Source organism: Amphiprion ocellaris, chromosome 20, assembly GCF_022539595.1.
Source record: "Amphiprion ocellaris isolate individual 3 ecotype Okinawa chromosome 20, ASM2253959v1, whole genome shotgun sequence".
In the NCBI taxonomy this organism is placed as follows: domain Eukaryota; kingdom Metazoa; phylum Chordata; class Actinopteri; family Pomacentridae; genus Amphiprion; species Amphiprion ocellaris.
In genome coordinates, this window is record NC_072785.1 from 1,038,280 (window position 1) to 1,063,348 (window position 25,069).

At 42.0% G+C, this 25,069-nt stretch overlaps 2 protein-coding genes across 4 annotated transcripts; both read right to left on the minus strand.

Annotated features, from left to right (window-relative positions):
• Positions 1-2,808: 2,808 nt before the first annotated feature.
• On the minus strand, positions 2,809-6,180 carry LOC118471800 (uncharacterized). Its single transcript, XM_055005700.1, has 5 exons — positions 4,599-6,180; positions 4,363-4,438; positions 3,974-4,257; positions 3,729-3,855; positions 2,809-3,011 (listed from the first exon to the last, which is right to left on the minus strand). The coding sequence occupies exons 1-5, from the start codon at positions 4,656-4,658 to the stop codon at positions 2,809-2,811; spliced, it is 750 nt and encodes a 249-aa protein (XP_054861675.1). The 5' UTR covers positions 4,659-6,180.
• Positions 6,181-10,577: 4,397 nt separating this feature from the next.
• On the minus strand, positions 10,578-18,955 carry fosl2 (FOS like 2, AP-1 transcription factor subunit). Of its 3 annotated transcripts, XM_055006075.1 has the most exons (5): positions 18,754-18,955; positions 18,275-18,394; positions 15,405-15,659; positions 15,026-15,133; positions 10,578-13,404 (listed from the first exon to the last, which is right to left on the minus strand). In XM_055006075.1, exons 3-5 carry the CDS (start codon positions 15,642-15,644, stop codon positions 12,853-12,855), a joined length of 900 nt encoding a protein of 299 aa, XP_054862050.1. In that variant the 5' UTR covers positions 15,645-15,659; positions 18,275-18,394; positions 18,754-18,955; the 3' UTR covers positions 10,578-12,852. The 3 variants fall into 3 exon arrangements, with proteins under 3 accessions (XP_054862050.1, XP_054862049.1, XP_023129993.1); XM_055006074.1 differs by having other exon boundaries at positions 15,405-15,656; positions 18,275-18,955; XM_023274225.3 differs by having other exon boundaries at positions 18,275-18,955.
• Positions 18,956-25,069: the final 6,114 nt, after the last annotated feature.

Below are 25,069 nucleotides of genomic sequence, written 5' to 3' on the forward strand. Positions count from 1 at the left end.
CACTTCAAACAGAAGAACTGATCACAGTAAAGTACTATCAGACATTTTCTATTATTATAATGACAAGTGTGAACTGTCAGGATGAAATACCGCTAGAAGACAATCCTGGAGCTCTGAGGCATGTCATTACAACTAAGGAACTGTATCTGAAATACAGAAGTATGGCTAGTTCTTGGGCTGCACAGTGACTTTGTCATTAGCACTTTCGCTTTTGAGCTGATTCATGTCCTGACCTTCCTGGGATCTTTCTACATGGAGTTTATATGTTCTCGCTGTGCATGTGTGGATTTTCTCCACAATCTCCGGCTTCTTCCCACAGTCCAAAAACATGCTGAGGTTAATTGGTAAGTTTGAATTGTCCATAGGTGTGAATGTGAGTGTGATTGTTTGTCTCTATGGGTAGCTCTGTGATAACCTGTTGACCTGTCCAGGGTGTCCCCTGCCTTCACCCTAACTCAGCTGGGATAGACTCCAGAGATAAATAATGGAGTGAATATAAATAGCAGTGAATGAGACAGTGGTGTATATTGCACAGATGCACTATGTTGTTGGCTTTGTGTGAGACATGTGAGAGTTCAGGGTGGTGATGGCTCTCAGAAAGACTCAGAAGTCTGTTTGTCCTCGCTTTAATACTTCTGTAATGCCTTCCAGAGGACAACAGATCAAAAAGCTGAGAACCGGGATGTGAACTGTCCTTGATGATGTTCTGAGCTCTGCTGAGGCACCGGGTGGAGTAGATGTCCATGAGGGAGGGGAGAGGACAGCCAGCAATCCTCTGAAGCCTCGCTCTGTCTGCCTCAGTGCAGCTTCCTGTACCAGGTGGAAACACAGAACGTCAGCAGGTTCTCTGTGGATGAGCTGTAGAAGGCCAGCAGCAGCTTCCTGTCCAGGTTGTTCCTTCTGAGGACTCTCAGGAAGTGTAGCGGCTGCTGAGCCTTCTTTATGACAGCCGTGATGTTGTCTGTCCAGGAGAGGTCATCGGAGATCTGGTCTCCCATGAACCTCAATGTGTGGACTCTCTCCACACACTCGCCATTGATGTAGAGGGGTGGCGGGTCAGTTCTGTTCCTCCTGAAGTCCATGATGATCTCCTTTGTCTTTGAGGTGTTTAGTGTCAGGTTGTTTACTGAACAGCAGGTTGTGAGTTTCTGGGCCTCCTCTCTGTAGTCTGTCTCGTCACCTTTTGAGATCAGACCGACCACTGTGGTGTCGTCAGCAAATTTGACCATGATGTTGTTTCTGTGGGTCAGTCTGCAGTCATAGGTGTAGAGACAACAACAACAACAACAACAACAAAAAAGATGCCTTCTGGGAGCGGCGAGAGCGCAGATAGCCAGTTTTCGGAGACGCTAGGGTACGCGGTCACGGCCAAGCCAGCACGACCAGACAGCGAGGACAAGGACAGCGATGACGAGGACGGCCATGAAAGCGGCTACGACGAAAGCAATAGCGACAGGAGGAGGAAGAGCAACAGCGACAGGAGCAACAAGAGAAACGGATACCAATCCCTGTCGCCACTGCAGAGCTGCCGATGTTCCACAAAGTGGCCTGGACATGCGACTGGGGGACTCAGTTCTCGATCGTCTGCAAGGTAATGGTGTTGAGCTGGGACAAGCTAAGTGAGAGGTGAGAGGAGACAACGTTCGGGTCAAGGCCGCAGCGTTCGAGATCCTCACGTCTCCCTCGCTGCACTCACAGTATTACACAGATTTGGTGAAGCTGAAGAACCCGTGCTCCCACGCCAGGAGTGCTCTAGGCATGGCTGCGGGGGAACCCCGTCCAGAGCCTTTCGACCAGTCACTGCTCGTGGGCCTGACCGAAGAGCAGCTGGACCTGTGTTTCTCAGGGGAGATCACAGGCGATGTTACGGCTGCGGCCGTATTTTGGTAATGTTGTGTTTGTAGTTTTGAACTGTTTTGTTGTCTGGGAGTGGGTGTTCTGTGTTTGTCTGTCGATCTTTGTTTCGTCCTTGTGGTCTGTTTCGTCCTGTTGGTTTGTAGTGGGTGCTCTGTGTTTGTCTGCAGATCTTTGTGTGCAGGAGCTGTGATTGGTGGCAAGGCGGACCCAGCGCTGATTGGCTGTAAACCATTTTAAATCTTGGCGGCCGACAGTGATGGAAGATTCTCTCGGACAGCAGCACCCTTTGTTTTTCCCAGACTCCAACCTTTGGCTTAATACCCGTATTTTTTGGTCAGATTAAGATAGTGTGGTTTTTGTTTGTTAGACTTAGGTTTATTTTTGTAGTAGTTGTGGTTTTGTTGGATAAGATCTTTTGTTTGAGTGCTAAAATGCCTCTTTAGTTTGTATCCAATTTTTTAATTTTTTGTTTGCTTGAATGAATAGCCCATGTAGTGGCCTCTTTTATTTGTAAATATTGTAAATAAACCTTTTGTAATTTTTCTACAAACTGTTCATCATTTTTGGGGACTGGGAAAATATTCCACCTCATTTTTTTTTTTTTTAAACAAACATTATGCTACGCACCTTTCCCCTAGACAGGTGCATAACATAATTTGGGGGCTCGTCTCGTTCCTTTTTTTTGGCGTACATTAGTGGTGAGTATTTCTCCGGTTTGTTTAATAGTGATTTTGTTTGGTTGGCAGTTTTTCTCTGTGTGTTGGGGTAAGTATGGATCTGGATGCGTTGGCACAAAATCCTACCCTGGATAAATGAAACAGGTGCACCAAAGCAGATTTGGTATTGATTGCCAATTTGTTCAATATTTCGTTGCCCTTGATGGCCAAAAAGTCAGAAATTAAGGCCCAGTTGGCACAGCGTTTGGTTGAGGAGGGCATAGTAAAGGCGGAGTCAAAGTATGTCAGTGCTTCTGTGGGTAGCCAAGTCTGATGGAAGCGGAGGTGACCACGGCCAAGCCGATCCCCGGCGGCCTGGGGGATGTGGGAGCAGAGGCTGCCACACCCGCTCTGGCCTCTCCTGATCCTGTCGCTCTCCTACAGGCCGGTGTGGATACGGAGGACCTGAAGCTGGCCCTTCGTATGAAGGAGGTGGAGCTGGAAACAAAAACCCGCGAGGTTGAGCTTACGCACCTCCGTATAAGGGCAATGGAGCTGAATAAAGCTTCTCCTTTGTCCAGCCCTTTAAATCCTCCCGCCGCTGTCACTGAAAAGTTTGATGTCAGTAGACATATTGCTCTGGTGCCAACATTTAGGGAGACAGAAGTAGATTCTTATTTTAACGTCTTTGAGCACTTCGCAGCAACTCTTAGGCCTTGTCCACACGTAGCAGGGTTTTTGTAAAACCGAATATCCTGCTCCCTCCATCTAGAAAAAAACTTACGTACACACCACCTCGTTTTTAGAAAAAAACTTCATCCACACCTAACCCCATAAGTGCGTTTTTCAGCACATTCATAAGCATGCCGGACCTTTAGGTGGCAGTAGTTCCCCAAATCCTAGCAAGGTGGTGGAGAATAACCGTCCTTAACGTCCTTAATTATTCTGGAGTGTGACACCCCTAACAACCATGACACCTCCTATTCTGGTGAAACTCTAAGTGGTGAGAGCAGGCTTCACCTAAGTCAAGATATGAGCAAAATATGTCACAAACATACAGTGTTTTTGGATTACCACATTTATCTGTGATCACACTCCACACATTACAAAGCTTTTCTACAGGAAAAAGATGATTGATATTGCAGTAGCGATTTAGAGTGTATATTATCCAGATTACATAATTTGCCACCACAATTACCTAATGTACAATATTACCTTTGAAAGGAACTGATTTGACCGACTGGTACTGATCCACTTGACTCATGGCCGTCATTATCTGAGGGTCTGTCTGGTTGCAAATGGAATCTGGGAATTCATCTTCATGTTCTTCATTGCAGTTTTCCTGGGGGAGGAAAACAATAACAATATGTAAGTGTTTAGAGCATAATACAGAATAACACCTCATTTTTCAATATAAACAGCCGTGAGATAAAGCCTAGAAGACTAAAACTTTGACATACCTCTTCAGCAGAATAGGACAAATCTACAAGTTCTGTCTTGCATTCCTTGATGTGTACTGGAAGAATCTGAAGTGGAACCATTTTCTTGCAGGTTGTACACTGGGCTTTGGGCATTTTCTCAAACTCCTTTGCTTTGGGTGGTAATGGAACTGTATCAAGTTCTTCTTGTAAAGGAGAAATGTACATTGTGTATCTTCCATTTCCGCTCACTGCTTTTAGCTGCTGGCCAGTGTATCCATGTAGATCTGGAGGAATAACAACCAAGCTCCGCCACCCACCCCCACCTAAAATTGAAAAACTATAGATACTAAACAAATCTGAAAATACAATCACTACTCATATAGCGAGTATTTTGGAACAACATTAATCCAGTGTGTACGACTACATACCTGTGGATTTGTGCAGCATCCAGCCACCACAGATATTTGCCAATCTTGGATATGCACTCACAAGCAACTCTGAAAACTTAAGAGACAAAAGCATAGTTAAAGCTTTATTGCAATGACATATATTTATGAACTACTGTGTATTTCATCATGCAAATATTAATAAAATCATGCATCAAGATGAATTCTAAGATGGGTGTTTTGACTGGACACAAGGCAGTAAGTGAATGGTAGCATACCTCTGAATGTGTCATGTTTTCATATATGGTTAATGAACGCTTTCCAAGACCATCCAGCATGAGTGGCAGTTCCTCGTCTCCTTTTGGTGTTTTTTCATACTGTTTTTCAAGACGAAAAAAGCTCACCAAAAAACTCTTCCCAGATTCTTTTGTCCTATATGGTGCAAAACGCCTTTTGCCTCTTGCCTCCTTCTGAAAAAATCCTGGAAAGAACCTAAAAAGAAGTCATACTATTATTCTGATCTTTCATATTCCATCAACAAAAAACAACCTAACTCAGAAGATGTCTACATTCCATGACCATGTTAGCTTATATAAATTTGTTTAATTTGTTTTATGCCTTAGTTCACATGGTGATGGTCTGAAGCCCAGAAAATATTCTAAGGTAAATAATGGAATTTAAAACATCTGCAGACGTTTCTCTACCTTCTACTTAAATCAGGGACCTAGTTTGTCCAAATGTGCCTGCACTGAGAGTGCAATACATGACCCATGCACCGTACCGTGCCATTTCTTGTTTCACTGACAGACCAGGGCCACTGTTCTGAGATCATATAAGTTGTTGAACTGCCTGCTGAGACCTCCCTGCTGGAACTGACTGTGCTCCCTGTCCAACAGCAGCTTCTCCTGTATTTTCCTGTCTCATTGGCCTGACATTCGCTTGTACACTATTACTTAACATCAACACCAGATTTTGTGCTGTGTTGATGATGTCTCTCAATTGGACCTGAGTGAGAAAAAGACAAAAATTGAATAGCAAATGTTACAGACATGGGCATTTTTTACGGTTGTACAGAGTGCCTGCAAACGAACTTCTTCTTAACTAAAAGTCTGAGTTTGGGTCAGCAGACAGCAAGCCGATCTGGACCCATGCAAACTACACTTGCGGGCCAAATCTCAAGCAACTGACTGCAGGCAAATAATAATAATAATTATTATAAGGCTCTATTCAATGTTGCCAATCGCTGCATCTTATGGCCTGTTATTTCTGTTTGTTCAACATTATGTCGCAAATTAATCATTTCATATTTCGCAGGTCAATGCTAATTAACTAGCACAAGCCAACTTCTGATGCAAGTAAAGCTAGCTAGCAGCACTAACTTAGCGTCACCGGCATGTCATTAGCTTGCGAGCTAAAGGAGTAAGTCTGTAAGTCCACGAACTGTACACTGTTTAATAAAGAACAATTTTATTAAATAAATATTGGATATACACGTTGTTGACTTTACCTGTGATGCTTCTCCTGAGCGGGTAGCTCCACCCGGTCCACTGCTGTCAGCCATTTTGCTTTGACGCATGCGCGATTGGAGGAATCGAGGTTCGATTACTTTTCCCTGTGACCTGCCTGTGACCTACGTGACGTCATTTCAGCACTTTTCTACTCGTACCCACAAACTTGAATTCGTGTTCACAGAAAAGACTTCGTAGTCGTAGAAATTAGAGTTGTATTCACAAGACTTTACTCTCACAGCTTTTAGATTCATACTCACATGAAAAAAATCCTAACCCGCACAATTTCTCAGACTCGTGTATATGACTGCAGAATTTTGTGTACAATTTTATTAACATACAAATGTTTAAGATTATGAATACATGTTAAAGATTATGAATACGAACAGTTAAAATCACACACACGTCTTTTCGATAGCTATCTTACTCCATACTGTCCCGCTTGTGCCACCTATACACTGCGAGAAGCGGCGGCGGCGGTGGCGGAAGCAGGTCAACCCCCAGTAAGGAACGAAGACCCCGGCCAACGCCCCCCCCCCCCCCCCCCCCCCACACACACACACACACACACACACACACACACACACAACCTCAGTCTCAACCCCTAGTTTCAAATTATGTAACGGGGGGGTGAGATCAACCCCCATAAGAACCTCCAGTTCCCACCGACCCCGGGGGGAGGGGGGCAGACTCAACCCCATAACAAGGAAAAGACCAGCAATGACCCCCTTACAGTGCATAAGGGTTAAACCTATAAACTTACATAAACTGAAACAAAAATGTGGAAAAGGCGCCCTCTGGTGGGAACTGTTACAGTCATAACCTGCAGCTGAAGTCAAAGGACAAGATCATCAAAGCTGCTTTTAACATGTTTAAATTTAAGTAACTTTTTCTAAAAAAATATCTGTGATGTGCATGAATATGTGAAGAAGCATATTTGATTGAGTAAATACAGATTTTGTCTTTATTTATATACTAGAATGGTAGTTAGACCAATAACATGCTCATGCACAGAGATGTACAGGGATACATAGTTATCACTATCATTTTTTCTGTACTATCAACTACTACTCTCAGGAAATGGATGAACAGACGTTTGTGGGTATAAGAACCATGATCAAGCAGTTTAATCAATCAATCAATCAATCAATCAATCAATCAATCAATCAATCAATCAATCAATCAATCAATCAATCAATCAATCAATCAATCGTCAATCAATCAGTCAATCAATCAATCAATCAATCAATCAAACTTTATATATCACTTTTCATATCATTAAAATGCAACAGAGTGCTTTACAACATTTAGAAACATGAAAAGCAAGAAAACCCATCCCTAACCTCCCTCCATTTGTATATATGGAGGGAGGTTAGGCTCATTCCTTGTGACAGTGAGGACAGTGAGCTTCAGGAGGGTGACAGTGTGGAACAGAGGCATATGACCTATTCTAATTTATGCTTCCTGCTTTCTTTTCTAAACAGATGGTCTGTCTGATGACAATGAGTCTGTGGGTGAAGAGGAAAATGAAGATGATGATGATGGATCAGATGAAGATGTTCCATGCTGAACCTGGTGGAGAACATTGAACAGTATCAACATCACTGATTACCCAGAATGGCAGGCCGGACTTCTAAAATCTGACAATGTCATGTCCCCTTACAAATACTTCAAGATGTTTTTGTTTTTTTTCTGAAGACACTCTGGAAGTAGTTGTAGAACAGTCAGAGTTACACACCATTCAGTGTGACCCCAACAAGTCTGTTAAGCTCACTACTAGGGAGATGCAAGGTACCAGGATCCAAAGGTACACTAAAGCTAAGTGGCAGAAACCTCTGTTTCATATCCACCAGCAACTGTTTGCTGAGGTTCCATACAGAATAATACAGACTGTGCTTTGTAAAAAAAAGAGAAACACTGATTCAATCAGTACCCCTCAAGAACAGGCATTCAGAAACACAAATACACACTGCAGCTAATCTCTAACCCACTGACTGATAATCCATTTGTGGCTGTTGTTTGCTGAAAAAAAATCTTGAAATTGTTGTTGCTGAAAAAAAATTTGTTCTAGTGTATTTATTATACACATTTTATGATTTATATATTATCAGGGACACCCAAACTCCCAAAACCTAGGGTTAAATTTTTTTTTCTTGAAATAAAAATTCGTGCCATAGAGCAAGGGTGTCCAGCCCATTTTAGTTCAGGAGCCACATTCAGCCCAATTTGATCTTAAGTAAAATCACAGCACAATAACCTATAAATAACCAGAACTGCTTAGTTTTCCCTTTGTTTTAGTGCAACAAAGTACGTTCTGAAAACGTTCACATTTAAGGAATTATCTTTTTACAAATCATCATGAACAACCTGAAATTTCTTAAGGAAAATAAATTCAATTTCAACAACATTATGCCTCAATTAATCATTTGTACATTACAACTTCCAGATCACAGAGTGTCCACAAAGACACACAACATTTAGCCACAGGTATCTGGAACTGAATAATATAGTGTGTTACTTAATGATCAAAATGACAAATGTCAGACAAAAGTCAGACAAAAAACAGCAAAAACAAGACAAAATATTACAAAAATGAGACACAAAACAACAAAACCAAGAAACAAGCAACAAAAAGTGAGACAAAAAATCGTCAGACAAAAAAGACAAAAAACAACAAAAACAAGACAAAATATTGCAAAAATGAGACACAAAACGACAAAAATGTGACACAAAATGACAAAAGCGAGAAATAAAATGACAAAAACATCGACAAACAGCACAAGCTGGATTATCTCATTTTCAGTCTTACTGTTCAGATTGCATTGTCATGGTATGAACAGATACATTGCAGAGCTCAGCTGCTCCTCATGCTGCATTAACAGACTACTGCCATTTAACACAACAGCTAAGCTCAAACCTTTTCAGCTGTGTTGACCTGCTCCGAATACTTTATAGCCTTCGGACTGTTGTATCCCTGACTCACAACAAATCATCCACTTTTATTTGAAACCTCGTATTGCAGTTTCCCTCTGTGACCACATGAGGGCTGCCAACATTCATGATGAGACTCCTCATCCACTTCACAGATGCTCCAAGTCAAGTCATTTAAATACACAGCAGAGATTCTGATATTACATCCACTTCAACATCCTCGGAGATGAAAAAGACCTTTTCACTGCAGGGATGTTGTGTTACATTTGTTTTCATTTGGTTCAAAAAAGTTTTTCTTTTTTGGTTTGTTTGTTTGTTTGTTTGGTTATTGTGCTGATTAAAGCCCGGTGCTACCGAGGTACAATATTTCATTGGGTCTGGAAAATTATATATGTTTTTTTTTTTTTTTTGTGGTTGAAGTCATTAAATTGTCATCTTTTATTTTAATTAAATGAATGAATGGTTAATCAAATAATTTCTGCAACTACCAAACAACATGCCAACATAATGTGAGGATTTAACTGTAAAATTCAAATCATTAATGCAGTAAAATTTCAATTCTATAATTCCCTGTAAAATGGAATACACTTTTTTAAAATGTAAAATCAGCGAATTTAGATTTTTGAGTTCATTGCACTCAAATATATGAAGCCCCAGGTTCAACAAACAGCACACACACTGTGCACCCAGCTGCTATTTTAATAGCTGACTGAACTCAAGGTCATTTTCTAACACAATAAAATAAATATACACTACTGTTCAAAAGCTGGCGATCACTTCGAAATGTCCTTATTTTTGAAAGAAAAGAAAGAAAATTTTCTTTTCCAGTGAAGATAACACTAAATGAATGATAAATCCAGTGTAGACATTGTTAATGTGGTAAATGACTATTCTAGCTGGAAACAGCTGATTTTTAATGGAATATCTCCATAGAGGTACAGAGGAACATTTCCAGCAACCATCACTCCTGTGTTCTAATGCTACATTGTGTTAGCTAATGGTGTTGAAAGGCTCATTGATGATTAGAAAACCCTTGTGCAGTTATGTTAGCACATGGATAAAAGTGTGAGTTTTCATGGAAAACATGAAATTGCCAGGCTGACCCCAAACTTTTCAATGGTAGTGTATAAAAAAACAGCTTTATGGTGACAATATTTGCAGTGTTACAGTGAACCTAAAAGTATTTTGCTATCTCCTTAATGCACTAAAAACACCAATTATTTTGTCATGTGGTTTAAAAAGTTGCGTTGAAGTAACAGTCAGGTGAGGGTCATGTGACTACTTTGATTTCCATCAGGTGGACTAAACTACAAGTTTCCAGTAAAGCAGAGTGAGGGAGTTGCTATTTACAGTCTAAAAATTTTCTTTATTTTTCAAGTTTATTTGGAATACTTGGCTCAGATTCATGCAGTCATACAGCCGTCCTTTGATAAATACTGCTTCTAGTGTTTTTTTAATATCACCTGTGATGCTTTCTAGCACAGCAGGCTGCTTTCTTATTGGAGGATTGATGTGTATTTATGATGACAAAAGAGAGAAAAAATACATGATGGAAACAGTAATTGAATTTCTATGGGAATTATTTTAAACGTAATGCTGAATATATAAATATCTCTGAGTACACTTGCTTTCATATTTTTTTACTCTATATTTTTTAATTGCTTACTCTATCTTCTAGGCTTTTGTTTGTCATCTTTCTATTCAACTAAGTCAACAATAGAGTGAAACAGTCTTATGTTAGATTTGTTAGAGTGAATATTAACTAGATTGAATTCTCAGTTGAAGCACATGCACTCCTATGAAGAAGAAAAGGGACGATTCCAAGTTGAAAATGATTTTTTATTATTATTCTTTTAAATTAACAAACACTGCTATACATATTGCTGTTTTTTATTAATTTTGAATCATTTTAAACAGTTAAAGCATTTGGAAAAGAAGTAATAGTAGTTGAAAACAGGCAACAGACAGAAGATGACATGTACAGTAGAAGATCTACAGTCAATGGCTTTCCTATGTGTGTCGAGGGGCTCCAGAATATTTCAACATACAGACATAGTAATGTTTTTGGTTCTCATTTCACCTCTTAATGTTGTCAGACCGGATTAAACATTTTCCCATCACATCTCATGATACCGGTGACGTTAAATCCAACATCTTCAAAATATAAACAGCCGACGTGTTCTTTCCAAACAAGTAGCAGCAGCTTGTATTGAATTGCAAAATCTGTTTTCTGCATCCAGCGCAACAGAAGTCTTCCAACTATAACTTTTATTCCTCTGATAACAAAAAAGGGTCTGAGAAAAGATGACACCCTTTTTTAACCCCTGACAATATATTCATTAGGAATGTCTGAAGTAAACAAACCAAAAAAATCTCAGATATCACTGTTCTGTCCTTCTCAGTGCATGGTATTTAAAACCCTCATCCCTTTAAGATACACACATGTAAAAATAATGACAAAGACGTTCTTTATAGAACTCAAGGTGTTCTCTCTTTCATGTCAGGCCAGCTGTAGAGAGAGTCTTCTTATCCCTTCCTTATTGTCAAAAAGTGAACTGTGTCCGGCCCTTGTTCTAAGCCAGTAAGGCTTCCAGTAGGTTTCTAACCGAGTACCTCGATGTTGGCATGTGATCATACACCCATATATCAGCACATCTGAATTGAATTTAAACATCTTTTCTTTACTAAAAGTGACAGATTTACAAACACAGTATAAACAGGGTTGACATCATTGGCAGCTGGCGACAGTCTAGACCACAGTGGCTTTTTCAAATTTGAGCAAAATCCCTCCTTTGAGACAAAGACGGACGAATTACAGGATTACATGTGTCATACAAACCTTTTTGGCTTTTTGAAACCTGACCTGCCCCCGAGAGGCAGCGTTGAAAAAGGTAAGACCTTTGTTTAGAGGAAACAAAGAAGTACAGAATCCAGCCGAGGAGGGTTTTGTTCAATTTCTTTGAAATGTCTGAGCAAAAAGACAAATTTCTCTTGATGTGACACAATGAGGCGATGAAGTTTATCATCCCTCCACATATAGTACCACCTCTGCAACACTTCGGCTAGACCATTCAACAGCCAGCAGTCCTGCAACGCTCTTCACGATGGGGTTCTACTACACATGAGAGATATCCCTGACATCAATGTAAATCACATACACTTTGTCAAAAACAGGTTGTAAAGTTCAGGTACAGAATCACTGAGGAAAAGCACACCAATACTACTGTAAAGTCAAGCCACTATGGCAAAATAGAAAGTATAGAGTATTAAGGAGCTAGTCATCGATTGAAAGTTGGCTCGTATCCTTTGCAACACTGAGGAGTGCTTCGGTCACCCTGCGGATGGCCACGTTGCTTTTCTACAGGCAGATTAAAGGAGAGGACAGTGTCTCAACAAAACACTGTAAAATTTAATCAGCACAGGCCATAAATACAATTAAAGAGATGGAAATAACATCAGAAATGTGTACACACTCTTAGGAGCTATCCTGAATCAAGTTCCAAGTTACGAAAGGACAAATCTAAACGGAAAAAAGATAAGAGGAGGTCTTTGCTCATTGTCTCTTTCTCTCCTCCAAATTCCAGTAGAATCCTGACCTCGTTTAGTGATTTATTTATTGATTGGTCTTGGCAGAGTGCAAGTGTCGGCCGCATGGCTTTTTAAACATTTTTCAAAAAATATATTAAGAGCTCGCTCTCCGGTTGTAGTCACATCAACTCACAATTGCCAGATTCAGGCATGTCTCTCTTCAGAATCGTCTGCTCAGTAAACAAGTTGACACTCTGGAGTTGAAATGGCGAAAGGGTGATGCTTTCTGGGGTTTGGTGCACACACTTTGACAAATAAAAAATTTTTTACACTGAAGCGGAACGAGAAGAAACACGCGGCGTAGCCCTTGTGGGTCTCCCTCTGGAGGGGAAACGGCTCACATGGTCAGCTTGGTCTGGACTTTTAAATGTGCTCTTGGGTCTTTAAAGACACTGGAAGGGGAGGGTGAGGGGGGAGTTGGTGGAGGGGTGGAGGTGCAGTCGATCCTCGTGTTCGCTGTCAACCACAGTGTTTGTTTCTCAGCCCCGCCGAGCCGAGGCCTCGCTCAGAGGGCCAGGAGTGTTGGTGAGTTGAGGGAGTCTGAGGACTGGTCGCCGCTGCTGCTGCTGCGCCGGTGGGCCTTGGAGCACGACTCGGAGGAGGGCGAGGGGCTGTCGGGCTCCAGCATGTTGGGGTAGGTGAATATGAGGCTCGGGGCGTTTGGCGTGGCAGCCGGGGTGGACGCCGCCACCACCGGCGTGTTCAGGCTGTCTCCATCTGGGCAGTACATCCCACCGCTTACACTGCCGCCACCCAGGCAAATGGGCTTGATGACGGAGCGCTGAGATTTGCCCACATTCTCCTCCATGTCCTCCGGCTCCTGCTTCACCACCACCTGGTTCATCTGAGCCCGCGTGCCCATGTTGGGGCGCATGGTCAGCGGGAGCGGAGCGCACTGCTGCTGCTGGTGCGCTGATGGCTGGTGGCGGTCCTCCATAGGCAGCTTGCACACGGGATTGTGGGCAACCAGCATGAACTCCAGCTTGTCTTTCTCTTTCTGCAGGCTCTCGATCTCCTTCTGCAGGTCTGCTTTCTCCTCCTCCAGCTTCTCTGTCTCCTGATAAACGAAAGCAGAAAATGAAGTTGAGTACAAAATGCTGTATGTAGAGTAATAGCATTTTTTTTTTTTTGCCTGTATTTGACAGTGACAGTATCTACGTAACAGGGAAGAAGGGGAATAGCATGCAACAATGGGACACCAGACATTTACAAGAGTTACTGCAATTTATGATCAATACTTTAACCACCACACAATCAGAGCTTTTCAGATGATTGCCGTAACCTGGTAAAAACATTTGGCAACACCATTTTTAAAGAATATTTAGTGACAGATTTATTTCCAGCCTAACCAAAGCCTTGGGACGCTTGTGACTATGGCAGAATTTCACATTTCTTCAGCACAAAAGCAACTAGACTGTAGGAGTGATTCTCTAAAATGCCAAAAGAGGGCACTGTTTGTTTGCTTCACTTCCTGAAGTACAACCAACACAGCAAACCAGGAATTTGTCATGAGCCATTTGGACTAACAACACAGAATCTTGAAGTCTTCTGCTTGAATTTGAGCGTCACATAATGACTGTGTGTTATTTGTGTCTCGGAGTTATGAGATCTGCATCAACAATGTGTCATTAATGCGTCACAGAAAACACAGACCCCATCAAAGCCGTTTCACCAGCCGTAGACATCAGGCAGATAGAGATAAGCTGACATGCTGTCTGAGAACTTTGACTCGTGGGCAAAGGTATGAGGAAGTTGCACACAAGGAGCCAAGAGAGGAGGCGCACAGCGAGACACTTAAATGAATAATATCAGCTTTTGAAGCAGAGCACACTGTACAAATATTGCGCCTTAATTTCTCTGGAAATAAACACGTCCTTACTTGGATTTTTTTTAAAAACAGGTGTGTGAGGAAGGAAGGGTTATTTTCCCCTGGAAGCATTCGCTATGGTGTGTGGTTGTATGTGTGTGTGTGTGTGTGTGTGTGTGTGTGTGTGTGTGTGTGTGTGTGTGTGTGTGTGTGTGTGTGTGTGTGTGTGTGTGCATGCGGCATGTCTCTGTGTGAAATTGTGAGACAAGCAATTTGCCCCTTTTACAAAATGTCCTGCATTCATGGAGACAGCTGCCTACAGCAAATTCCATTCCTGGGGTTTTTTAAGGCCTGACAAGCTCAACCTCACTGTAATTCGGCTAATTAGTCCATTTAGAAGCCGTTACTGTCTGCCAGGCAGAGCCGCGAGACAGCCCTACCTCTGTCTACAGCTGCCGGAGACAAAAAGCTTTTCATCGCCTGTCATCTTTTCTCTCAGACCTTGCACTCAGAAACACAGCGAGAGTCAAACCAGTAATGTGAGGTTGTAAATTTAGGTGTGGACTTCAATCACTCATCAAAAATCTGGACTCCTGCCAGACTTCTGAACAAGTGCAACTTATTTTTTTCTCCTCTGCACCGTGTGTTCTCTGTTTGAAAATCATTTTTGTTGCTTTTTTGGATTTTCTACAAAAGTTTGAAAAAAATGAAACAGGCATCACGGTTGTTTATCAGCCAAAGGCAGCTGCTATGTAAGAGGAGCAAAGTGTTGCATCACCTACACTGATTTCTGATTGTTTTATGGGATTAAAGAAAGCTTAAACAGATGAAGATCCTGATACCGATCTGCTGACTTCAGTTTTTTACTCACCCCTTGCAGCATCTCGGTGAGCTCCCGCCTGCGGTTGCGGCACTTGGCCGCGGCTAACTTATTCCTCTCACGCCTCACCCGCCTTTTCTCCTCTTCCTCTGGGGTGAGCTAAGTTCAGGTAAAGAAAGAACACGGCAGGTAAACCACTTTGTTTGACAGACACACACAATCGATATGAAGCTAAGAGCATAAACATGGTCTAGGTGCTGCTGACTATCTGTGAGCAGAATATGAATGCTAAACAGAATTTATTGGCATGACAAATTAATCTCAATAATGAGCTCTTTCAACCTTGAACAAACATTTTTTTAACTTAATGAAAAGTAAAAATTGTTCCGTTTAGTTCTCAGTGCATTTTTACGAAGCCCGGGTCCCTCACCTGTTCGTCCCTCTTGCGTCGGCCCCTGGCGTCTCCAATGGAGCGGATGACCCCGGGCCGAGCCAGCGAGTTGTGGCCCAGCAGCCCCGGCCCATTGGTCAGGTGATGGCCGTATGGGTGGGAGCGGGAGTAAGGGTTGGACATGGAGGTGATGACAGTGGGCTGCACCATCCACTGAAGGTCTTGGCTGGTCGTGATTGCATTGATTGTGGGGATGAAGGCACTGTTGGAACCGGGCATGTCAACCCTGTACTTCTGGAAAAACAAAGAAGGAGATTAAGCTGATGAGAGGAGATGCATTACATTAAAAAAATGTTCCAGAAAAGTGGGGATATAGCCGCATGTAGAGGAGCACATCTGTATGCTGATGTGGTGCCAAAGGATGCAAAATATTTCCATGAGCATCTTAGCCTCTATTTTTACTGACAGCACAATTGCAGAGATGCATACACCACCACCCACCATTATCAAATTCACACATTTTCCACATTTCAAGCTTATAGTAATGATTCAATCCACATAGGCAAAACATTATGTATGTAACCCCTGGAGTGGAACAGTGACACATGCTGTGAATCATGTGGGAAAGCCCAAGGTGTCCAGTTCATTTCATTTTACTACAGTAACTATGAGATGAAACACTGCACTGGTGAACTGTTACACGTCTGGATTGGAGAAGTATGAACTGCAAAGCTAAAATGTAAAAGGTTATTTATGAATTAAACTTCCCTTCAAGATTTTTTTTTCATAAATAAAATGTGATAAGTAACAGAAATAATGATGCAGTTGTTGCTTTTAGAGTACATTTTAAGACTCACTGTGATGGAGGATAGTAAAGTATCCAAACCTCTCAAGTTTTGGCACGAAGCCCTCACACTCATTTTCAAATCCTCATATAACCAAATATGTATATGTTTATCTACAATTTATATACATTCCTAAGTAGGGCTTGCATAACGTCAACCAGTATAAGAACCGATGCCAGATCAGTGTTGCTTCATTTTTGTGGTCTCCAGGAAGGCTGCATGCCTTTGTGCGTAATTTACGCACGTCCCCATATCCCCGTTATTCCCGACTTTCCGTCGGATATCCCGGCAGACTATTGGAACTTTGTTTATCTGGTGAGTCATTGTGTATGGGATTTGTTAAGCACATGTGAAACGCGGTCAGTTCCAGTAAGGGGGGAAGCAGCCAGCTGTAGCAACCCAGACATGTTCTCTAGAATTATGCGTGCGGGAATTCGGCCAGTTCGCTTGAAGAAGGAGCATTAAAATGCCCATTAAAAAAAGAAATTTACTAATTTTAAGCAAGAATGCGAAGGACATAAACAATTACTGGAAACATCACACCAAATGTAGAAAACCCTTAAAAAAAAACTCCTGATGTGATTAAAAAAAAAAAAAAAAGGTTTATTACAAATAGAAACAATGACCTGTTTTCGAATGTGTCAATAAACGCAACAGAGGTCATGTTCCAACACGCTGTAATGGGAAACAGGCAGGCAGTGTGTGATTACAGGGAACCAGAGCAATGAGAGATACGGTCCAAAAGTCGATTACCGTGATGTTGCGTGAGCCTGACGAGGCTTTTCCACAGAAGAGCACTGTACGCAAGAACAGGGTGTGGGTAAACAGCGTGCCTATTCCCGGAGTTATATCCTATTATTTGTGAATATGCTGGCACGGCAGCGTCATGACATGACACTGTCACACTAGCCTATATCTGGAACAGAATGTATAAAAGCATAACCTCTGATGAAATGGTTTGAGGTTTTAACTGTATCTCTTGGTTAGAAGTAAACTGATTATTGCCTTTTCCTCGGTAAGGAAATACAGGCTTTTGAATGTTCTGTGTTCTGGGTCTGAGCGCGCTCCCCGCTGTACGAAATGTGCCATGTGCAGCCGGAGCCTCATCTGATCAAATTAGAGCACTGACTCCACGAACATATATCTGAAATAGTCCACATACGAATGAAATGAAAATATTTGCCAACTTTAACTGAACGGCTAGAGCATTCTGCAGTAAGGCATGGTGTCCAGAATACCTCACCGGCTGGTCAACACAAATCAGACATCTCCTAACCCGTGGGTTTATGCTCGAATCAAGCAGTACATGCCTGTTGAATCAAGAATAAGCTTCATCTCTGCCCTGTTTATTGTCAGACAGCGCCAAGTGTAAACAGCTCAGGATATGCTATGTATTTGCTCTGAAGGGATTTATCGTCCATGCGCGTAAAATGCGTCTCCAGCGCGATGCCACAGGCGCAAAGAACCCCAAAATGTTAGTTTCATCGACGTGTAGGAAAGATGAGAGCACCTGAAAGGGATAATGCATTTGAATTTAACATCTGGAAATCACAGGCTCAAATCTGTTGCAATGTGACGCATTTCTCCTGCTCCGAGCATTGCACAAACAACCGTTCACGTCAGTACAGCCTGTAGGTGACAAACAGAGAAGTTTTGTTTTATAATAGCGACTGATTACAAATAGAATTTTTATTTATAGGTGCAAAATTAACCGTCTTCGCCATTTACCGCGCGCACCGGCTGCTGCGTAAATTTGCCATTTGATCAAAGTGTATCATCTAATGCATGTGATGACCGAGCTCAAACAGTGCGAGTCCAAAATACTTGTGGACAGACCCAGTGGTATCCGTTGAGTCACAGATACAATCTGTGTCATTGGGTATATCAGGGCTTTTTTTTCTCCCAGGCGACGAGGAGAATTTCGGTTTAAAGTCAATTAACGGGCGGAAGCGCGGCACCGTGATATAAATCAACAAGAAAATCCGAAAAGCTTGTGCAGATGAAAGACCATCACATAAGTGAAGACATTTCTATATAATGCTGTCATCTATGAACTCCTGTTACCTGGTAGTTTGAGGTAGAGATCGGACTCCCGATCGTGCTGCTGCCGCTTGTGAAGGACTCTGGCTGGGCCGGAGAGGTGCTGCTGCCGCGGGACGAGGTGTCGTAGTTCCCGGAGTAGTCCTGGTACATGATCCAGGAAAGAGGAAGATTTCAGTAGACTGGTTGTGCTCTGAAAGTTTTTTTTTTTTTTTTTTTTTAAATCCCCGCAGTAAAAAGGCACCAACAGAAAAAAAAATCCTCTGACTCGAAAAGCTGTTAATTTGGGATATCCAGAAGAGTTGGCAAAAACAGTGCAATTATGCTCCTCTAAACTACCCTAAAACATCTTACAGAAAGCCTGTTGTCAGTAAGAATATAGATTTTTTTCGTGCGTTAACCCTCTTTTTGTGCTTATTATTATCGAGCCGCAGGTAGAGCTGAACTACTCTGTCAAAGATCCTCTCAGGTGCGCAAACTTCAGCTTAAGGTCAGTAGCACACCTTCAGCAGTCAGATCCAGTAGAGACAACCTGTAGTTAAGAGTGACTCACGCAGGTTAACATTCGCTTTAAAGCCTATATTGCCTGTCTAGTCCTCTGAATATTTTCCGTAGCCTTGCCCACTACTCTACTCTGAGCTCTCTGCTGTTCACAGAACAGTTCTAACTTTTTTCTTTTCCTTTTTACCACACTTCCTAGAGATGACTCACTTCAATGGCACTATGAAGAAGTGCAACGGCTTTTCAACACCAACGAAACACTACGTCACGCCTGGGCGTTGCAACTTCAGCCAGGGAGGGGTCGCTTCTGGATAAGGCAGTGAAAAAGAAAGATCCGCTGTGACCGTCCTTCGCCCAGCGGACACTGGGAATATAGTCTCAAAGCTGTGATACAGTAGAAGTAGCGAAAATGTGTCTCTAAAGGTTTATTTTCTGTTACGGACGTCAGCGCCTGCTGTGGAGTTCACTATTTGTCTGACTTGCTTCGGTCCATTGACGCATGTTTCCTAAAATGGGCAGTTGCGTCAGAGAGCGCGTGTGGGTTTCCTTGGTAAAGGAAGCGTCAGACACTGGAGGGATTCCCTCCCCTCGCGCACTGCTGCCCGGACTCGGAACTCACAGCTCGCCGGTGCCGGTGTCCCGGTCCGGTCATCATCAGTGTCGTAAAATGACATTAAAGCTGAACAGATAAAGCACGTATGGACGCATGCTGTGAGACAACCGTGCGCGCACACGGCAGGAGAGAGTTCACGGCATTAAAAGTATCTCATGGAAGTTTATTTTTTTCTGTTTCATATTTAATTCTGTATTCGAGTCTGTGCTCATCTTTAGCTGAAAACTAAAACGAACCGACGGCACAGAGACGCCGCGCGTGTCACCATCTGACCTACTGCTAGAAGACACGAGCTCAACGACCAGCGGCTCCACCCGCTACCGTTCCTCTAATAAAATCACCCGCAATGATTGGACACGAACCGTCTCTGCATAATTCAGTCTGTGCGTTATTTGGCACCGGTGCATTGTGCGTAATTTGGAGAGGTGGCATGGAGCGCTAAAGGATGGCACGGAACACAGCGCGGATGGTCAGATTAATGTGGCCCACTGGTTAGGTCTAACAACAGAGCTGCATGGCTGCTTCAAAGGAATCTCAGTGAAATGTGGGCTAATTGTAATTCGGACGCACCTCATAAACAAGGGCACAGCGCCCAGAATGTGACACGTTACACGATATAAAATGGCGTATTAAGTATAATCCAATCTGCTATGGTTCCTATTTTAATCTGTATCACCATAACTGGTTCTGCTGAGCTCTCTTAAAGCTGTTTGCCGCACATCTTTGCCAGAAAGAGTCGCTCCCGTCAAAAAGTTTCAGCTGCACAGTTCAGTCGGGGAACTTGTGCTGAGGGAAAATAGTCTGCAGGGGGTTTTCTGAGGTGACCACTCGCCGTGGAGCGACTGACTTTATGTGCTTGCTCATAACGTGAACACGTCAATTACACTGTAGGTACAGCAGCCCTCCAATATGTCACCCTTTCCAGAGTTACCGGGTGTCATTTTCGCTGCATTAGCTTCTGACCTGCGCACTGATGTGGAACATGGAGAAGCTTCCCTCAGAGCTCTGCTGCGCCCCGAGTCTCTGCGTTCCGGACACGGCGACAGAAAGCACGCAGATGTTCAATAAATCTTTATTTGAATGATATTAATTAATGATTAATGTTTATCATCTGCCAGCGGCACAGCTTTTAACGGGAACGGTGTTGCTAAGCGACACAGTTTCTGCTAAATTGCTTGGGGAAATCGAATCTACCATAGTCCTATAATTAATATAATTTGAGATGCACCCATCGGCGTCGATTTGAGTGAAGCAAGGTATGGCACTGTGACAAGTTCTGTTCCTATATGGGTCCAATTTTGATCTTTAAGTATGTAATGAGATATGAAGCCAAATCTGGGATGAACAACAAACAGCGCCGTGTGATGCCTGTCAGTCACACGTTGCCGCTCCAATTTTTCATTAGTTTCACGGATGTTAAATGACAGATTGTGGGACTTGTGAAAAACATCTGTGCTAATACGCAGTGCAGTGCAGTGGCAGAGGTCCACGGGTCGACGGAGAAGGTCAGGTCAGGTGACTGAAGGCTTGCGGGTCAGTGTGCGCACTGAGGCCAGCTGATCCACGCAGGCCGTGCGCCACGGCTCCTCCATCATACATCATAAGGAATCATCTGCATGCAGAACATCCCATCCGCAGGAATTATGTCCCCAGACGGTCAACAAGAGGCTTACCTGGACGTGGCCGACGCGCTGCAGGTGCTCGTGACGCAAGAGGGCTGACACCTAATGCTGCCTTCAGGTACCGTCCGTTAAATCCGAATCAGCAGACCGTAAAGAAAGGGTCACCCGTTTGGCCAAGCGCTTTTGGCTGGGAGGATTTTTTAAAGTAAATTAATCACGTCTTATAAAATATTTAATATGTGTCTTTTTTTAAGTTGGTGCCACAGCCTCCTCTTTGCAGAGGCATTCACTGAACCGTAAGGATGCATAAACCCAAGAAGACTAGTTTGACAAACTGAAGCTATTTTGCTGATTAAGATTGTTCATACTCTAAAAAAAATAATATTTGGGCTTAACAACACAACAATTTGCTTCTGTCTTTCTGAGTTTTGATAATTTCTAATGAAATTATGTTCAACCAGCAAACTACACACTACTTTTCTGTCCAACCAGTGGCATTATGAAATGACTATCCATCTGAAGTTGTCCATAATGTTAAGATACAGATGGAGACTTGAAATCCTGAAGTTCCCAAGCCAGTTTCATTAAGTCACCTCAACTTGAAGTTAGTTTTAACCCTTTGATGTGCAGTGTGGGTCTGGAGACACCCATTTTTCCATTGGATTTGGGTCATTTTTCACCCATGTTACGCATCAAAGGGTTAAATCAACTAAAGCAGACATTTGAGTTTAAATTAAACACACACTATTAAGTTGATGCAATTACCTACATTATTATTTCAGCACAACCCATCTAAATAATGTTTGCAACTTGAAAGATTGATTTAAAAAATCTTATAGCTAATTAAGTAATGGGCTTATAGGTCATTTGAATTACTTTTTAGAGTGCAGATTATATGATGAGCTTGTTAAATAATATGCCTTGCTATAGATTACACTGCATGTAGAGAAGTTAGAGTAGAAGGCCTGGATAGGTTTTAGATGCCCTGTAAGCACATTTAACAAATGACACAAGTACTACCTAAAAAGTTTCAAAATGTTTACATTTATTTGCCTGTTACAACCAAAAAATCCGTAAGTGTACATTATTAAATGAAAGAAACTCTGTTTTTGTCCTATTTGTTGCACTTTACTCCTGCAGGATGGCTCTGTTATGTAACCATGTGACCATGATGTGCAACACTGAAACACTGCCTACATGTGCTCTGCCCACATATGTAAGCATTAAGACTAATAATCAAATAGCATGCGTTAAAGTAAAGTCATGGTGCTGCGTTTATATTGATATTTCATGCATCGGTTTAAATGCTGTGCTTGTAAGCGAGCCTTTTTCTACTGACGTATTCAGTCACTGGATACAATATTATCATCATTACTGTGAATAAGATTTTGTGTGTAATCTCAAACTCTCACACCCTGTCCTGCTGTTTGCTCTTATTAGTCCCTGTGGATTAAATTCAGGTGTGACTCAGGTGCATTTTCTGATGCTGTGAGAGATAGTGAGCCGGTCTCAGCCTGTATTTCTGAAGGAAGAAACACATTCAGATGACCCGTGAACCTACTCAAAAGTGCTTCTACAATTTCACTGAGTCACTTCATTGCTAAATAATTAGCAAGGAAACACATGAGTGGGACAGAGAGGAGGAGGCCGTTTTATCTGCTGAGAGTCAGAATTCACAGAGATCACCTTGTCTGGTATTTTTGCCCTTGCATTGGTTTGTTTTCTTTCTCCTATAGCGTCATTCACCTGTCATGTCGTAATGCCTTGACCTGGATAATAGCTCAGCATGATCAGCGTGGCTAATCTCACAGCTCAGGTGCTGCCAGTAGGACACGTGTAGGTACCAAAGTGCTGACTAGGAGCACAGAGTGGGTTAAAGAACAATCACAATGACTGACAGTGGGGTTTAATGTTGTCCTCCTGGCCTGTTAACACACCTAATGTGCTGTTTTTGTCATACAATGCTGCAAAGAAACTGCAATGCATAGCTCCCCGCATGCCTCACTAAGCTGAGTAAATAACACTGAGCAGCTCTTTTCTTTTTCCCACACTTTTGTCAGTGATATAAAATCTGTTGAAACGATCTCACATGACTCACTTTGCACCGACATTACCATGGCTCTCTTCTCACAGTGTCTCGCGCAAGTTGAACTTTTTAAAATAGAAATCTTATCAGCAGTTTCATCAGGATGCCCACTGTGCACGAGGCTTTAAACAGAGGCTGGATGCCAGACTAGCAGGCAGCTCCTGTGAATTAAAGTAACCATCCTTCAGTGATTTCATTTACTGGTTGCCTTGGTGACTCATGTAAAGCAGTCAAACACAACAGCACAGAGGGGTAATTTGAACGTTCTTGACCTCTAGAGTGTGGGATTGTGGAGAGAAGAATATGAATTCATTGGCTGCATATCCTCCAATAAGGCCAATCACATTCAGGTATACAAAAAGCTCCGCAGCCGCTCCACAACATCTTCCTCTTCTTCAAATCAGGACTGAACACTAACACAATCAGACAATCATGTCAACCTGCTTCAGTGTGGGCTCTGCCTGTATGCCAGATCCCATTTGCAAAACAATTAATTAACACTTATGAAAGTACTCAGTGAGAATTGCAACAGGGAACTGATGAACCCAAAGGAAATGGTAGTGGGCTGATACTGCCCAAAATACTGCATGGCAGCATTTCAAAAGCATCCCTAATTAAAGGGACACATTTTACACAAAAACATTGGTTTACTGTGCATGAGGAGTGCTACTCAGATTGTGAAAATGTGTCAATTCTGAGAAAATATTCTGGGTGAAAATGAGCTTTTCTCTGGCTCATTAAATTTATTTTATTGAATTTTTTTTTAAAAATTCCCTGTATCTCTCACATCTTCATGTTCAAAATTGTAAATCACTGGAGTGCCCATATAATACCCATGCACCATGATAATACAGTATGTGTTATTAATCTGTGTAAAGGCACGAGACTCTTAACTAACATTTCATTTATAAGGCTGTATTATAGATAATATCAGAGGGTTCTGCCTGCAATATTTCGGTTACTCTTGTAAATTGACATAATAAATAAGACTGCAGGATCTTTATCCTTAACATCTAAACATGTAAGGTCAATTGGTAATGCCACTCTTATTTCTTTATTTCAAAGCACTTTGAATCAGGGCTTTTGATTTAAATGTGCTATAAATAAAAATGATTTTACTCAAGGTTTTATGGTAGTGAAAGATAAGTGGTAGCTTAAAAACATTTTGCTATCATTTTGTCTTAATACTCTCACCTTTCCTTAAATGAATGCTTTAAAATCTTGGAAGATGTGTGTGTGTTTGTGTTTGATGCTGCCAGAAGACTGTTAGCTTAGTGTAGCTTAGCATAAAGACTGGAAACAGTCAACCCAGTCAGGCTTTTGTACACATAAAAGAAGAACGATTAAATGTGTTAAAGGTACACTATGTCATTTTTCTCTCTTAATGTAAACAAGAACAAAAGCCACAGTGTGAAATAGCATGGGATTATGGGATTTGTTGTCTTCACCACCAGTGCTGATAAAAATCTGTATGACAGGGTAAGACAGACATAACAAAGTTTTATACACATTACATTTAGTCATGTATGTTTGTGTTATGTCATTTTATTGTAATGAAAAAGCATCCAGTTACATGAGCTAACATCATGCTAACTGCTAACTAACCGGTAGATGACTTGACAAGCTATAAAGCTACAGCAGCTAACATCAAGTTGTGAATTCAGTCGTTGGGTAGCCCGGTGCTGTTTTTTTGTGTTCAGAAAAATAATAGTAAAATAATAACGATTTATCATGTGAGAGCAACTAACTAGAAAATCACTCAGAGGGCGCCATATTTCGCCAAGGCTGCTCAGTCACTGTATGATTTCCAAAGGTCGGATAAGTTCACTTGTAGTCATAGTTGCAGTGACGACATGCCTCCATCTCGCAATGATACAGAAATGTTTAACAAATCCATGGATCCAGAATATAAGCCGCATCACTGTCAAAATATAATAACTTGGTCCTTGTGTCATTTCTGAACTTCACGGAAAATTCCATCCAAATCCGTTAGTCTG